The 17,213-nt window shown below is 36.3% G+C and overlaps 1 protein-coding gene across 1 annotated transcript in view; it reads right to left on the bottom strand.

Annotated features, from left to right (window-relative positions):
- Nucleotides 1-17,213, bottom strand: part of ADK (adenosine kinase) — a 301,153-nt gene that overhangs the window by 150,880 nt on the left and 133,060 nt on the right. The window contains exons 5-6 of the mRNA XM_086616842.1: nt 8,561-8,733; nt 3,453-3,561 (exon numbers count right to left, since the gene is read on the bottom strand). Of these exons, the coding sequence (XP_086472968.1) occupies nt 3,453-3,561; nt 8,561-8,733 (282 nt within the window). The remainder of the gene's footprint in view (nt 1-3,452; nt 3,562-8,560; nt 8,734-17,213) is intronic.

Here is a 17,213-nt window from a genome sequence, read left to right as displayed (position 1 = left end):
ACAACTAAAACTCTCCTCAGTTTTTCTGCTCTTCTAAGTAACTCTTATCAGCAGATTATTTTTTAATCAAAAACATTAATAAAAATATCTTTGCATTCCAGGCCTTTAAGATATGAAAATTAATAGCTATATACTGCAAGTTGCTTAAAAATGTTTAAATGTTTGTGTGCAATCTCAAAGAAACTGAGTACAAGCAACTCCATGGATTTCGGTTGGTGCTAAAGACACTGACGATCTTAAAAAGTAAAAATCAATAAAACACAACAAAAAATCCACAACCCAATACATGTTTTAGAATTCTTAGAGATGCCTACATAAATACAGTACTACCCTCAGTTTACTAAATGTCTCTGAAAATAAGACAAACAAGGTGTCCAAATATGGAATTTTATCACCCAAGTTTGTTAAGATGCAACTCTAACACATCAGAATTCTAAAATCCAAGCATAGATTCACAGCAAGAAAGAAAAAAAAAAATGAAAAAAACCCACGCACACAAAACACAAGATTAGTTTCATGTTAGGTTGTGTCCCACTCACAATTTCAGAGATAGAATGACAATGTTTAGTGTTATCATAACTCTCAACTTATTCTGAAATAAGGTAAATGCCTGAGGAAGAGACATTTTCTAGCCCCAGTAGGAACCAAACAAAATCCCTCACAGTGAATTCTAATCAGACACCAGCAGCACAGCTAGCTGATCCACAGTGAAATGAATATGACAGACTGGAAGATATTATGTCAGTGGTAGAAATTACTGCAAGTATACGAATTATATCTGGAGAAGAGAAGGAAATTGCATAGAGTTTGACAGTACATGTAATCTATCTTAAATGATACAAAGTAGAGTAATTTTAAAGGATTAAAATACATCTTTAAAGTTTACTATCTTTGAGAAACCTGGGGCAGCCTCTGTATTTTGCTTCTATCTGTGATTTACAGGGTCCTATTCTTTACTAGTCTTCCTCCAATTTGTCTGCCAGATCTGATTACCAGATGGCTAAAATAAATGTATTGTGTTCATTCATGGTAACAGAAGTTGTCTTTAAGGGTTTTGTCACGGCTTTGCTATCTTTTCTTTTGTACCTACTTCTCCCTCTGCGAATTGATTAGATTTCAGAGCTAAGTTTCATTTGAGGGCCATTCTGCTGAATGCTGCATTGTAAAGCATATTATCTATTCTAGGAAGCACATACAGATGACCACAGGATACCACAGACCTGTCCTAAAGCAACAACTGCCCTACTCTGTCAAGAAAATAGATTGTTTGATAATCTCAGGACACAGATTTCCAGAATAAGAATCTGTCACTAACACATATTCTAATGCAATCCAAGAAACAGATGACAGTTGGATAGAAAGAAGGAAATGGAAAGCAACATATACACAGTGCAAAGCCAAGGAAGGGAACAAGACTAAAGTGAAGACCGACAACAGTAGACAAATTAATGACTCAGAGAGCTACCCTGTACCTCAGGAGTGGTAATTGTTCACTACATGGTTTTGTTTAATCTAGTAAACAGCTATAAACCTGCAAGTAAAGAAGCTAAATGAAAGAAATGGGCACGAATGCACTGCAGCATGAGGGAACACGTACAGTTCTAAACTTTGTCTCCTTTCCTTAAGTAAAGTTACACATAGAATCAGTAATCTGAAGTGATAACACTGTCCTAGAAATCTCTTAGATGTACTTATCCTTGAATGCTTTTGCTACAGGTGTGAATCGGGTTCTTAAACCCAACAGATCTCCTCCTGCAATCAGATGTTCCCTTAATCTGGATTTCATTTTGCAAATATTTAATACAATCTATTTGTACTTCAGTGTTATTTATTTATTCATTAACATATGCCTATCTTGGGTTTTATTTTCAGTTTAGTACAATAATTCTCAGTCTCTGTCAAAGCTTGGATGCCCTAGAACTGGCGTCTGAGGAACAGCTTTTAATATACATGAAAATCAGTGTAGTGAATCACCTAGTCAAAATTTAAATGATCAAACTGACTGTGCACAGAAGAGTGGCTTCAGAACTAAAACAAGATGAAGGCTACATCTTAAAAATCCCAAACCTGTTTTTCACCTCATGTAACATTTCCCACTTTTCCTGAAGCATCTCCAGTAAGTTTATTTTTTTCTAAATTCTGTATCAGAAGCTTCATTGGTAATTACATATAAGCATGGTAAAATTGAAAAAAACCACCAACCCTTCATGCAGTATAGCTTTTGGTAACATTTATTATTCTTCTTTACTTAAACTATACTCTTAGCCTTTCAACATTTTTTCAGCCAATAGTATTAATTGCATTTGGAACTGATGGAGATGTAATCATTGGGAAATAAATAACTCAGAACACTTGAAAAACAGAAATAAAAAAATGAGTAGAAAATACACCTACGTATTTTTTTAACCGCGGCACAAACATACAGTCATAGCAGTGGGATGTATTTGCTTTGTACACTGAGAAGGTTATAAGTATTTTTTTGACAGTTATAAAGGGGCAGTCTTGGCCATACGCAAGAATCAATAACAACCATGTAAAGCCTACAGCAGTGCACGCTAACAGGCTGTAGGAGACATTAACACTAGCTAAAAGAAATAACTGTATTTTCAATAAACTTGTTCCTCCCAGATAATCAATTTTTTACAGCTCTTACCAGCTGTTCCCACATAGCTCAGGTACCGGAATGGAAGCAGCTGTCATACAGAATCCATATATTACACGCATGTTATGAGGTTTTAATCTGTCATAGATGTTTTATGTTTGCTAATTTTGATCAGTCATATCAGCTTGAGTGCAAGATGAAAACAAATTCACCACTTCTATTTAGGCAAGATGTAATCTTCACAAATACACTAATCTGCCTTGATTCATTCTGGATGGTAAAAAAAGAATACTAATTGTGAATCGACTAATGCCCCATCCTCAAATCCTCTTTATTCCAGAACTAAGATTTCATCATTAAAATCAGTTTGCCCCACCGCCCACATTCAAGAGATTTGTCACAATCATTGTTTCTGAAATATTGAGTTATAAGGTGCCATAGTAATTACTATGGAATAAATAGCAATTAAGATTGTTCACACAAATAAGCTCAAACTGTTTGCAGTGAATAATTATGCTAATAGTGTTTTTCTACATAATTTGTGCATCCTTCACAACAATTTACTAGAAAATGTGAAATGTAAATTTGATGCACTACTACAAAAGCTCTGAAAATACATTTAGTTCTTGCAATTTTTTTCTACTAATTTAAGAAAGCACACAACTAAAACATACTTCTAGGTTTGTACATTTAAATTCTAAGAATTCAAACTATGCTGAAATTGAAGCAGTTATTTTCTTTCATTGTATCCACAAAATCATTCTAAACCATATGAAACAGGCATGCTCATTGCTTAAACCTCACAGTGTTGTAACACAAACTTTAGCAATTTGAAAGAAGCTGAACTTACTGCTATATAATAAACTTTGGCCTTTTCCACCAACTTCCAGTTCTTCTCCAAATCAAGATGCTTTTCCTTCTTATAGCAATTAGCAGCAGCGAGGTTAGCTACAAGAGACCTGGAAGTAATTAAAACCCAGGGATTAGATCCATAATATTTAAATAAAATATTTAAAATAATCTATTAAATACAATTTAAATTTAAACCATGTATTAAATAATGCATTTTAAATCCAGCTATGTAGTTCACATAACCTATCACTATTACACTGTTCATGTGCCTTCATTTGCTTAGAATTAACCTTTGTTGCATTTTGTGATCAACTCCATCTGCAAATTTTCGTTAAAACTCTTCTAGTTCCTAACACCTAAAGGAAAGCAGCTACTCCAGTTTACCTCCTGAAAACCATTTTCCTTCACTGGAATCAAAAAGTTGACACATATGTATGTCTTGCCTTTATCATTTTCCAATTAATAGTTATATTATTTAAAAAGAGTTTGTTTTTCCCCCTCCCTCATTATGTTCATATTTTCCTTTAGTAAATAAAAAAGGGTCATGTTGCTACTTTTAGATGATGAACCAACTTGGTCTTAGCTGTGTATTACTGGAAAACTACCAAAACCTCATTTGTACTTCATTCTTTCGTAGCAAGTTAGAACACAAACCATGGGACACAACTTGCAAGAACAAAAATACTTTTTATCATATTTACTTTGTTACATGTAAGATACATTCTATTTTAAATCCTCCTCTTCAGCCATTCAATACAGCCTTAAGAAACACACAAAGCTTGCAAATCTACTCCTAAAAACAGGTCATAAAAAGATGGTTATGCACTAGTTTTCCACTCTGTCTACCATGACCAAATCCTTCTGTGCAATTTTATTATGAGAACGTTTAGTAACATCCAATATTTAGAGAAGGAGAGTTGGGGAAGCAGACATTTCCATGCTGGCATACAGAGTTTTAAACTTAATTTTCAAGATTTAATAGTAATAGGATGCACCTTTAACACTAACGTCACTGTTTTGCAATATTTAAATACATTAACCAGACAAATAATGTGTAATGACACACACAACATAAGGCTATTGAAAACTTTTGCCTTCTCCAACATACATACAATTGGTGTTTTATGTATCATCCTTTTCCATATAAATGTTACTACAGTTCAGAGACAATGGGTCAGAGTGAATTGCTAATCTGGTTCGACTGAGTTATGCTTCTGCCTCCAAACTGAGTACCATGTACAAGTGTTAGGAGGTAAGTAAACTAGGAATTTTTGAAAATTTAATTCACCTCAAAATAGCATCTTTCCACTATCACCCCTTCTCTTTGTCCTATTCAATAAAAAACAAACAAAAGCCAAAAAAAATCTCTTATGAAGACAGCAATCAAGTCTTCCTGTAAAATTCCTGAAGCACTCATCACTGACAAATCCTGTAAGTCAAAGAGATCAAGTATATAAAAATTAAAACAGAAAGTTAGACTAACTTTTTCTGAATTTATCAAATACATAGCACAGCTCTGTATTGTTTCATCCTAGGAATACTCTTGGGGCTTATCTCTTTAATCCTAAAGCCTAAAGGCAATAAGAACTAATGTGGATTTTGAAAATTAAAATAATAATAATAATAATTTATAAACAAATAGATCAAGCCTCTGTAGCAGTGCAAGAAGTTTAATTTTTGATGACTGTTATCATTTCAATGACAAGAAATCCACAGGAGAACCAAGTAAATTGAAGAAAGACGTGCATAACGGTGGTAATTTTCTGTAAATCAAATCTAAAAGGCAAATTAAATTTTTCAGTTTTGGTAAACCTAAATATCCATCAAGGATCTAGCTGGAAAAATCTTGTCTGTCTATGTATGTTGCTAAGCGAAAAGCAATTACGTTCCAGAAGACTAAGCAAAGACTCTGTATGTTTCCTTTCACTCAGTAAATGCCCGTGAAACTGTAAACCTAGCTCTCTGTGGCTACATCCAACTGTAGAAATGCTCTGCACATGATATGCAATAAAAGATTGTTACACTGAAGACAAAGCACCAAGCTTTGCCAAATTAAAACTGTAAGTCTAACAGCACTAAGTTCAACATCTGGGACACAGAGAAGGTAGATGCTTTCTCAATGAAATACAGTCCTTCAAATCAAACAGCTTAATGGAGCCTCTGTGCACGTGGGTATTTCTGAGCAGAATTCAAACCAAAGTCACAGATTCTAACAGAGTGTAGGTACTACTATAGAGTTTATCATGTGTTAGGATTTTCTTGAAAAGTTCTGAGAAAACAAAGCATATTAGTATTGCTAAGCTAAAGAATTCAGAGTGGTCATCAGGAATTAGCTCAAAATCCCTTCCTGCAAAAAGCTAGACAGACTTAGAAATGAGAAATATTCACATCAGGGTACCTGAAATTTAAATAGTCACTTATTGGGAAAACCAGGAGTGCTATTAGTCAGCTCCCCCTAAAAAGACAAGAAAGGTGAATTACCTGAAGAAGGAAGTTAGCACATACCTCAACGGGGATAAGAGATTTATCAATAGACAGAGTTATCAACTGAGGCCAGGTTAAAGTGATTCTTACAAATATAGAAAATGCTGAAAACGAAACAATCAGAGGGTAACTAAAGATTGAGAACAAACTTGCTCTCAGTAGAAGAGAGGGGGTTGCACAATAAAGCCTTTAGGAGCAACCATTGGCCAGTTTATTCCATCCCCTGAGGAGGGAAATAAGTCTCTTGTACGCCCTGCACACTCTCAAGCACGGTCTAAAACAGCAATTGAGATGAAGCCACTGTCTCTAGTATTTGAGCAAACATTTGCTATTAAGAGAGAAAAATGTTTTATATTAGCAAACAAAAAATACTGTTTAATAAGTTAAAGTAGAAATTGCAGACATTTTTATTAATAAGTTTACCTAAACTTTTAAATTCCATTGAGATACATTTCAAAAGATGGAGTATTGTTCTTGAATTCATGATGTATGTCTATTGACAGTCTTGACTTTAGTTTCCCATCATGTCATCTCAGAAATTGTGATTGCTATGGGATGCGTACACGGACTCTATGTGACCGAAGAGAGAGAGAGAGAGAGAGAGAGAATCACAGAGCAGAAACGTTTTTATGGCTTGTCTTCTCTTTGAAAAACTGAATATGGATCCTGGAGATGAAGGGGGAAGTCTGTAGACATAATTAATGTCAAAACTCCAGATGAAGATGAACAAACTTCCTTCCTCCACTGAGTATGTACATTCATTCCTGAGAGTAAGACATTATGTATGACATTAAATTGGGAGGGACAGGTTGATAAGCTGGACGACAGGGTTGTCTGTCATTCAGTGGATCTTCAACAGCCTGGAGAATTGGGCTGGCGGAAAACTTGATGGCAAATGCAAAGTCATGCAACTAGGATGGAATAACTCTCATGCAACAATATAGGCTGAATGTTGACTGAATACAACACAGCTTTGCAGAAAAGTACCTGGAGGTGCTAGTGGACCAGGTTTGAAACAAAGTCAGCACTGCACCCACACAGAGAACGTTAAACACATTCCGGTCTATATAAGCAAGCATGCAGCCAGCAGGACAAAGGAAGTGATATACTCAGAACAGAGGAAAACCTCTGTTTCAGTCTTCAGACCTCATCTGGAGTTCCGTGTCTAGCTTTGAGCTTTCCATTACAAGGAAGACACTGACATAATGCAGTGAGTCCAGCAGCAGGCCATCAAGATTATTAGGGAGCTGGAACACTTAACAAATGAAGAAAAGCTTGGCTGAACCTCAAGAAGCAGTACCTAAGGGGAGACCTTTCCTGCCATCTTCCAATAAATAATGAAAGTTTACAGATAAGATGGAGCCAGACTATTCTTGGACACAGGAAGGAAGGCACAAGCTGGAAGAAGGAAAATTCCAACTGGGTATCATGAAAAGAATTTCTCCCATAAAGACTGGTCAAACACTGTAACAGGTTGCCCAATGATGTTGTGCAACCTTCATCCTTGGAGGTATCCAAAACCCAGCTGGGCATGGCCCTGAAAAACCTGATCTAACTTCGAAGTTGGGCCTGCTTTCTGCAGGGGTTTGGAACCAGATGTCTATTCTAACCATAATTGTTCTAAGGTTCTACATGTTATACGGAAAATACTCCCTCCTCTGACTCTCAGTTCAGTTCATGTTGCTGCCTACTGCCTTTTCTAATTATACCAAAACGTTCACCAGCTTCTCAGGAAGTTGGGTGAGGATTTTAGTTACAGGACTGCTATCCTACCTTAATAAATTCTACTAACTCCTGATGCTGCTTTGAAAGGGAAAGATCAGTTCTTTAGAATCAATGGCACTGAAAGCCACAGATAGAAACCAAAAAGGATAATGATAGGTATTTTGCTATTATTCAGAGCTAAAAAGAAAATATTCTTCAGGGTAACTGATATAATTTTAATAATTCCATTGTTCATAGTCTACAAATATAAGAAAGGTTGAAAAGAGTTCTGGAGAAGTGATTTTTTTATATAGCAAAGACTATCTAAAAAAAAGTAGCAAACAAAAACATGAAAGACAAAATTCAGAAGAAATTGTTAAGATGTAGACATACAGAATTACATTTATTAGATGAACTTCTCAGCAACAGCAAAAAAATAGCTTTTTTCTTCCTCTTGTATAAAATCAAATTAACTCTTTCAGTTAAGCTATATGCTGACACCTACCCTCTTTAAACATACTAATACCTGAAGTATATTCCTCACTTGCCAATCAAGCATATGCCTTACATGCCAATCAGCTTTCACATAGGCTGCATAAACACACTTGTTGACCAACTTTTGTCTCCCACCTATTTTCTCTTTCCAGAGCAACTGAAAGCTATGAAATTCGGAAAGCAGTAGTATATTATTATCTCACACTTTTCTGCCATAATACAACTGCTATTCTCTAAAAGCATATTAATACCGCTCAGTCCCAAATTATGAGCCAGACAGTGCTGTGCCGTCTCAAACCAGTGCTAATACTTCCTTTATAATTCAAATCACAATTTTTCATGGCCAAATATTCCAAACAAATTAGGCTCCACACACTACGCCAATTTCATTTATATCTTAGGAAAATATCAAAGGTCCCTGACCTGTTATCACTAGTGATGCAGGCAGCACAGGTTCCTGTTGGTTCTTCACTCTGCTCATAGTAATGGGCATCCACATGAGCTTCCTCAGCCTTCTTCTTTAAGATCTCTCCAAATTTATCTTTGCCAATGCACCCAAAAAAGGTTGCGGCTTTGTAAGGGCTCTGAATCATCCACTGCAGATTGACAGGAAAAAAAAAAAAGACAAAAACCAAATGCAAAGTTAGCACACCTGGTATATTATTTTTTTGCCATTCTTCTCTCTCTGCTCACCATATTTAATTCTGTGCCTATAGAGCACTGTGACATACACAATACTTCTATGCCTGAAGCAAAAAACATCTGGTACATCAAAGGAAGGAAGGTCAAAGAATTAAAACAATTTACCCTTAATGATCCCACTGAGTGTTTAATATTAATGTAAAACTTAAAAACACATAGTTCACTATCAAATAAAGTAGATTAGTAAGTTTTTACAAGATATTTCAAAAGAAGTTCCCTTGCTCAAAGGAGATGCCCCTACACTTACAATTAATCATGGAATGTATGGTATTCTTTAAAGAAAATTTGCAGAAAAGACTAAAAAAAGAAACAAACACACACAAACAAACCAAAAAAACAGAGAGATAGCACAGAAGGAGAACAATACATTTTGGAAACCTAAGGAGAAACATACAACCATCACAACACGTATAAAACCAAAATGGTACTGAAAATAACCATTTGTATCTACCATTTATTTGTATGCAAAAAAAGGAAAAGCTCCCCATTTACATTGTTAAACCACGCATGAAAATATCTATCTCCAATTTTATTAAGAGCAGTTCTGTCACTTGAAGTGTAAAGAAAGAGCATAGCTGCACACTGTTGCTAAGATGCCACGTTATCTCATAAAGGTCCTCTTTTATTAATACAAAATATGTATCACTCAACAGTAAATGTAACTCCACTTTGCACTAAGTTAAAAAATAGCATCTAGCAGCAATGTAAAATCAAGAGTGAACTAAAAAAAAATAAATGTGAAGAAACAATCATAGACCCTACTCTGCTGGTGGTGAGTAAACCAACTGAAGTCATTATAATTGACTCTAATTACAGTCAGAAAGCTTATCCACTCAATCTATAGTATGAATTAAAGGCTACATCAATTACTGCTATACTAAAATCCTACTTATAATTGTTTCCTAATCAAGATTTAAATAAACCATAATGTCTCCATTACAAAGCAGTATTAGTGGTAGCTGTGGGTTGTAGAAAGGTCAAGCAACTGAGTTGCAAACACATGCTTAGTCACATCTTTATTACTTTCAGCTCCAGAGGAGGAAAAAAAAAAATTTAGTCACGTAAAAGTCTTCATTAATAAGGCAATGATGGACAAAAGTTGCAAGGTCTCTTTACTAAAGCAACTTAATATATATAAATTTTAAGGACAAAAAAGATTGTGTTGTCACATGGTGGCAGCGTTCAATCTCTCATTCATGAAATGCACACTACACATGCTCTGCTAATCTATTCCACATCATTAAGAAAACCCCTAGCAAGAGAATCTTCTATGATATCCTTGTATTCGACATACATTTGCACAGTGTTCATTTAGGACGTCTTCGGAACAGTAATATTTATATTTAGAGGTACGGTTAAGTAGAACAGATTATTTAACAAGACTAAAGATGTTGAGACCTACTGTTAGCAAATACAGAACCAATTTCCACAGTGATAAGAACAGAAGTACCTGAAGCCTCGTGTCTCATGTTGAAAAGAACGTCTTACTCTCATAGATAACAAGAATTAAGAGCGATCACTATGAACAGCATTTATCAAAGCACCAAACCCTAACAATTCTTCAAAAAAATGTAAGACTTCAAACTGCACCTTAGGCTTACAACATTTTATCAAATGACATAACTTTTTCATCCTTTATATATAAAGTCTGACAACGCTTGAAGCAGTAGTAAGTAATATTTCACACACATCTCTGAAAAAAGAATTTCTGTTCAAGTATCACAGTTTTGGCTATTGGCAGCAGCTCAGTTTGAATTCGGATGTTATACATGCCACATATAACTGTCACAATCCTTACTTTAAATGTAAGTAAAGTTGTTCCTGAGAATCAGAAGTCACGATCTAGGATTTCTTGACATGAACCTCTGTATATTGTGCAGACCGCTTCTTCCATAAGCAGTGCTCCTGCTCATATTCACAATCATTTGAAACACAGGTATTATATGGTGAAGGAATATTCCCACTATGTAGATAATCTTCTCAGTTGAACACCTGAGCTAAGTTAAGCAACACTGAGGAAGATGGAAAAGTAGTTCAGCAGTGCTTGTAGAAGATCTTTTCACCACAGATCTCCGGTTACAATTACTCCCAGCTTCTTGGAATTATCTCCACATATTTCCATCGTAATGGTAGCGAGGTGGTGTTAGATGCAGAACTCCTCCTCTCCTCAGCTAAAAGGCTACACAGCAGTGAAGGCGAAAAACAGATATCACTTTATAAAGTTGATGAAACTGAACTACAGAAATATCTCTGTGGTATACCATTGAAGTCGCACCTAGTGGAATGAATCACAGCAGGCATCTTTTGCATATGTGTGAAAAAAAAAAACAACACAAAAAAAAGACGAGATAACATGTTCAAGGTAGACTCTGGACCACTTTTTAAAAAATTTGACCCTGGATGGAGTTTAATTTTGAATAACCTGATATGGAAAAAAAAGGCTTCTATGGGCTACTTCACACACCATTGCTGTTATTGTTACTAGCAACATTTTGACTAAAACACTAAATGGGAACAGAGGTCAGTCATCACAAGATGTTTATCACCATGAAACAGGCATGCAGTATGATATCTAATGCACATATTAATGCCAGGTATATGATTATATAAACTGCAAGTTCATTTTATAGATTTATGTGGAATACAAGATTTAATTGAATGAAAAAGACTTCAGACAGAAATGGAAAATGACCCAGCTCAGCAGGCACTAGCATAATGAGTTAATTATCTAGGGTCTGGCTAGGCAGTAAGGCAGCTATTAACTAACTGTATTGACAGTCTGGTCAGGAGAGGTTGGCACCTGGCCACACCATGAATCCTCACCATCACCCAAAGGAATTTGAGGCTGTTAATGGTCTAAAGACAGAAGTGTCAAAAGTAGAAACTTATCATGAAGGAACAAGACAGCCTAAGGAGTGGGATACCACAAAGGAAACTCAAAATCTAGACTGTTTTACAAAATCTAATGTGTTTCTCCATCCTAAAATTTTCTTCTGTCAACACGGCTGGGACATAAGGTACATAGAAGGTCAGGCCTTGACTTTTTCAGTTAGGATAAGTGTCTGTGACAGAGGAAGCAGCATGGGAAATGGAACATGTTTCTGATGTTCTCTTGAGTTAAACAGATTGAATTTTCCTTATATTTTTGTCGTATGCACCCTGGTAAGCTAAAAGCAAATATTAAGATTTTTTTAAAAATTTATTTCTTGTCTTTAGCATAACTGTGTCTTAAAATTAGGCTGATTTCAAAATAAGCATAATCTAATACCAGATTACCCTATCCCTACGGGCACATTATCCCTTATGAACAAATACTGAAGCCAGCACTTCCAAAAGAGGCCAGCACCCTGGCCCCTCAAGGACACACTAGAGAGTGACAGAACGCTTCTCTCGTTATTTTCATGAGGCTAACTTGGGCTCACAGTAGCATGAGTATCTGTTCAAGTGTTTTTTCATGATCAGAGTTAACAGGGTGAACTCTTTAGCATGCCTCAGCTATCAGAGAAGTGTAAGAATCTTTGTGTTCCAGAGTGGGTGGCAATTGCAGAGAACAGCATCGTCTTTTCTTGCAAGATGTTGAGATGCCAAGAAAACTTGGTAACAAGTAAAACTTCTGAAGATTCAATTGTGATTACATGAGACTGCTTGGAGTTAACTATGACCCACAGTTTCACATCCTCAGGCTTGAAAATGTGGTACACCTATCTCCCACTTTTGTCCAATTAGAAAACAGCCTTGGACACAACCTGTGGTCTGAGTTAGAGAAGCACTTCTTCCAACACTAGAAGGGGCTTGACTTTGATTGGCTACTCAATGATGTTATTTGAGAACACTATTCAAGATGAGATGACAGAGTTACCTGAATGAGCCCTTACACCCAAAAAATAAAAAAATGCCCCTTCATACTATGTGAAAGAAAATCAGTGGTCTTAAAGAATTAAAGAAAGAAAGGGAGAGAATTGAGTTCTTTCATTTGTATTTCCCAAGCTTATTCTATTTAGCTTGAGAATGCCACGCTTCTGCCACAAGGAGTAAAGTCTTGTATCCCATATCACAACACTGGATCTGCTTCAAAGCTCTTCTTTACTGCTCCTGCAAAGTTCACTGTAGAAGAGGACCTCTACTTGAAAGCCAAAAAGCAGCAAAACTAAATAGTTGATCCAGTTTACCTCACTATCTCCAGTTGCAAAAATACTTCCCCTGCAAAAGGAATCTTTTACTGCTGAGATTCAATACACAATCCTGTAAGACTTAAAAAGAAACATCATACTGGTGAAGCTTAAGACAGCTTTATTGTCCTCTGACTAAAACAAAGATCCTTCAGAAATTATTTCATTTTACTCTAACTCTGTGGTTTGCGGTAAGTGCCACTGTTAACTGGACAACACCGATAATCAGAACAAGGAGACTGACAAAGACACTTGCTATCAGTCCCACATTGTTCTCCATCTAAACTCCTTAGTTCCTGAATTCTTTTTTAAAGTTGCATCCAGTAGTGCATTTTGACATCTGTCAGTTGTCTTAAACTAACAATGCCAAAGCATATGAAACTTTGCTTAGACTGACATACCTTCTGCACATCGGAGTTTTCAGATGCAGACTTGAATCCTAACTGCCTAGGAACTGACAACACAACAGGAAGCGTTATGCCCCTTCACAGTGAAGGATCTTCAAAACTCATTAACACTGAATACAGACATCTGAAGTGCATCTGAAGTGTGTTATTTGAAGCAGGACTCTGCATGATCTGTCAAATCCAATCTTATTTTAAATTGCAGCTAACAGAGAATAGGACTCCAAACACCTAAAATTAGCTAAGACTTAACATGCTTGCTAAAATCTAAACTAAACAAGGTTAGCAACTACTTATGAAGCATTCCTCTCAGTCAATCAGAATAGAAATGGATTCTTTTTATACCGCTATTTAGAGTATCTCTTATTTTTATATTCTGAATTTTAGAGTAAGTCCACACACTTTTCAGAAGGTTTCACCAGTCTACTGTATCCTTAGGACACATCCCATCACCAATTATATATGCAGTCCATGAAAAACCTCTTAGGAGTATTTTTAGGAACGTTTCAGATGCTAAAAGAAAATCAATCACACCTTATCTCAGTAAACCAGATAAAATAAGAAAAAGTGCGATCAAAACCTAAACCATTATATATATCTTAAAAACACGAAAACCTGACAATATGTAAAACAATCCTAAAAAAAGACATGTGTCAATGTTCTAAGTGAGCTCACTGATTTCTTGTGAATCATTTGATACAACTCAAGCACAACTGGAATGCAATATTCTCTTACCGTTACTCATAATAGATCATTTAAAATCCCTACTATGGTGGGTTAACCCCAGCCAGTAGCTAAGCCCCTACCCAGGCACTCTCTCAATCCTCCATCCTGGGGGGATGAGGGAGAGAATTGGAAGTGCAACAGTGAGGAAAAAAACACGTGTCAATATGAAATGATACAAAGGCAATCATTCACTTCCTCCCAGCAGCAGACTTATGCCCAGTCAGTCTCTGAGCCATGGCTACCTTGGGAAAACTCTCCCTTCTTCCCTGCCCCCAACATTTTTATTGCTGACCATATTCCATATGGTCTGGACTAACTCTTTGGTCAGCTGGGGTCAGCTGTCCTGGCTGTGTCCTCTCCCAACTTCTTTCCCACCCCACAGTCTACTTGCTGGGGCAGCAGAGTGAAAAAACAGAGGCGGCCTTGATGCTGTGCAAGCGCTGTTCAGCAAGAGCCAAAATATTGCCATGTCAAACAATATTGTTCTGGTGACGAACCTAAAATACAGCACCATACGGGCTGCCATGAAGAAAATTTACTCCATCCTAAGCAGATCTAATATACCTTGTCCAGAATCATTGTTATGAGAATATACCATCAAGACTACATCAGATACTACAGTTTTGTTCCAACACCTTTGGGATCTTTTTTCCTCTCTTTTTTTCATTGATCAATATTTAAAGATTACAACAGCTATTATCACATAAAAGCCATATAAGAAAAAAAATTGAAAAGGAAAAAATAAGCTTATCTTTTTAAAAGCAGACTTGCAAAAAGGAGCCCCATGTCCTGTACAGTAATTCTTCCTCCATTGCTGAAGCTGCCAAATCTTCCACGAGGAAGTGACATTGTTAAAATGCATGACAACACCCTCAAGCAACTTCCAGTCAAATGAGATAAAAGTGACATTATTTCTTAAAGGAAAAGACTACCTAAAGCCTTGCACAGAGACCAATCTCTAAATCTTATTGGGATTTGGTTCAACATGCACTATTCAAATCTCTGCACAGGAATATCCATTAGTTTTAGTGTGGCACCGCAAGTTGCATTTTGTTACAGCCTTTCAAATTAAGATGTCTGTGAAAACGTTAATCATCCAGGAGCAGTACTTCATTCAATTCTATATTTAAAAACACAATGCTAAAAAACTGCCTCTTAATAAAATCTATAATCCAAATAACTCTTTTCAGTGCTGCTACTCTTTTGTATTTCATTTCCTATTCTTTCCCTCTTACTCTTCATCTGCTTGTCCACTGCTTTATTTTTAGTCTAGTTTGTAAGCTTCTTGCTGCGCAAAAAAAAAATAAACATATTTTCTGTAATTAAACATGCAGTAGCTATATTCCAAAGTTTCAGTGAGGCCAAAAGCTGGCTCTCTCTTTTATTGCACCTCTTAAATATTGGCCAGTCTAGGCACCTAATTCCAATATTCCTTACTCCATCACACTCTTATCCTGTATTTATAATGCTACAGTTCTGCCTCAAATACTTGAAGTGCTGCAGTCTCTCTGCTGAAGTTCAAGATGTTATCTGAGGCAAAGGCAGAATGTGTCCTGCAAGGCCTTCACAAGGCACATAACCAAGACTGCAGCTGACCTCATGTCCCTTCCCTATTTGATGCACAGAACCTGAGACATCAAGCACCTCATTGCTGTTTGATCTGGTGCGTCACTCCCTTTCCACAACATTAATATAGTCTCTTCTCAAAACCAGGTAAAAGATGATACACCTACAAAACAGGGCTGGTCACGCGAGTTCTTCATCACTCTGATAACAGTTACATTAAGCATATTGCAATGGTAAGAATTCCAGGTTTACTGGGGACTCTTGCACACCTGTTTCACTGTCTACAACTGTTCATTAGGAAATTTGCTAATGTTACAAAGCTATGTACAAGGTAAGGTTTTTAAGAGTATCAGTAAAAGAACTCAAATGATACTAACTTCCTTGTTGAACACTGTGTGCGAAACATGGCAAAGTAATAAAGTACAACACAAAAAGACTTGTCCCTCTGTGGCTAGAAGCTGTGGTGTTAAGCTGTTAATGAAATCATATTAACAACATGAAAATGGAACATCATACTTGGGTACAGACTCATCAGGCAACTGTACACCACCGTTAACCATGCCTCAGCCTACTCCGCCTGTAAAGAATTAGCACTACCTTCAGAGATATAAGGAAGACTGATAAGCATTTTAAAAATGCCTTAAAATTCTTCAGTGTAAGACACTGTATATGTATTTAAGTACTAACCTATAAGTGAAGTTGATATTGTTGCAAAGTGACATTTTAGGATATTTCACATATGATTTTGCATATCTATAACCTTAAAACAAATCTTCCTTTTCAAAATGCATGCATATGTCACTCTCACTCCCCTACTAGATGATGTGCAGTCTCAATGAATACACTCACACTCAGAATGACAGCAAAAAATCCACAAGTGAAGAGGCTTCTTTCATTGTCTGGCAGCACAGAATTCATAAAGCACAACTGTAAACAGCTGCCTATCAGCTTCTATCAGCAATAGTATCAAAAACAGATGGCAAAGGTCAAGTCAAAGTTTATTGACAATGATGAACTTTGACAGCCTCTATTAAATTACTTCTTCCTTTAAGGTGTATGTGATCAAAGCAGCAGAGAGATTTTCACTCAGTCACATAACAAGCTATTTGTTGAGATTGAAACATCTGGTCAATATCTTCTAACACTGCAATTTCATGCACAGTTAGCAATAGGGTACATTTCTTCTCTTCTTCTTACAGGGTCCATAAGGGTGGCACATATGGCCGATCATTTCATTCAAAAATGTTTCAATTCTAGGCATTACATACAATTGTCTCTATGCTTTATAGTATTTTAAGCCTACCTACCATCGTTTTCCCTCATCACTACTGTCTATTCTGCTCTTTGCTATAAAAGCCCACAAATATGACAGAGCACTTAAAGCTTAACAGCTTTTGACTACTGGAGTTAGAAAGCAGTTAAAGCAAGAGAGTTTTTAAAGTGGCAGGTCTTCTATCTATCTGTTGTCAAGAATTCGCAATGCATTAGACTATTTGCCAAAGCTCTAGC

The sequence above is a fragment of the Tauraco erythrolophus genome, chromosome 9 (genome assembly GCF_009769465.1).
Source record: "Tauraco erythrolophus isolate bTauEry1 chromosome 9, bTauEry1.pri, whole genome shotgun sequence".
NCBI lineage: Eukaryota > Metazoa > Chordata > Aves > Musophagiformes > Musophagidae > Tauraco > Tauraco erythrolophus.
The sequence above is the reverse complement of the archived record's forward strand: the minus strand, read 5'-3'. Positions and strand labels throughout refer to the sequence as shown.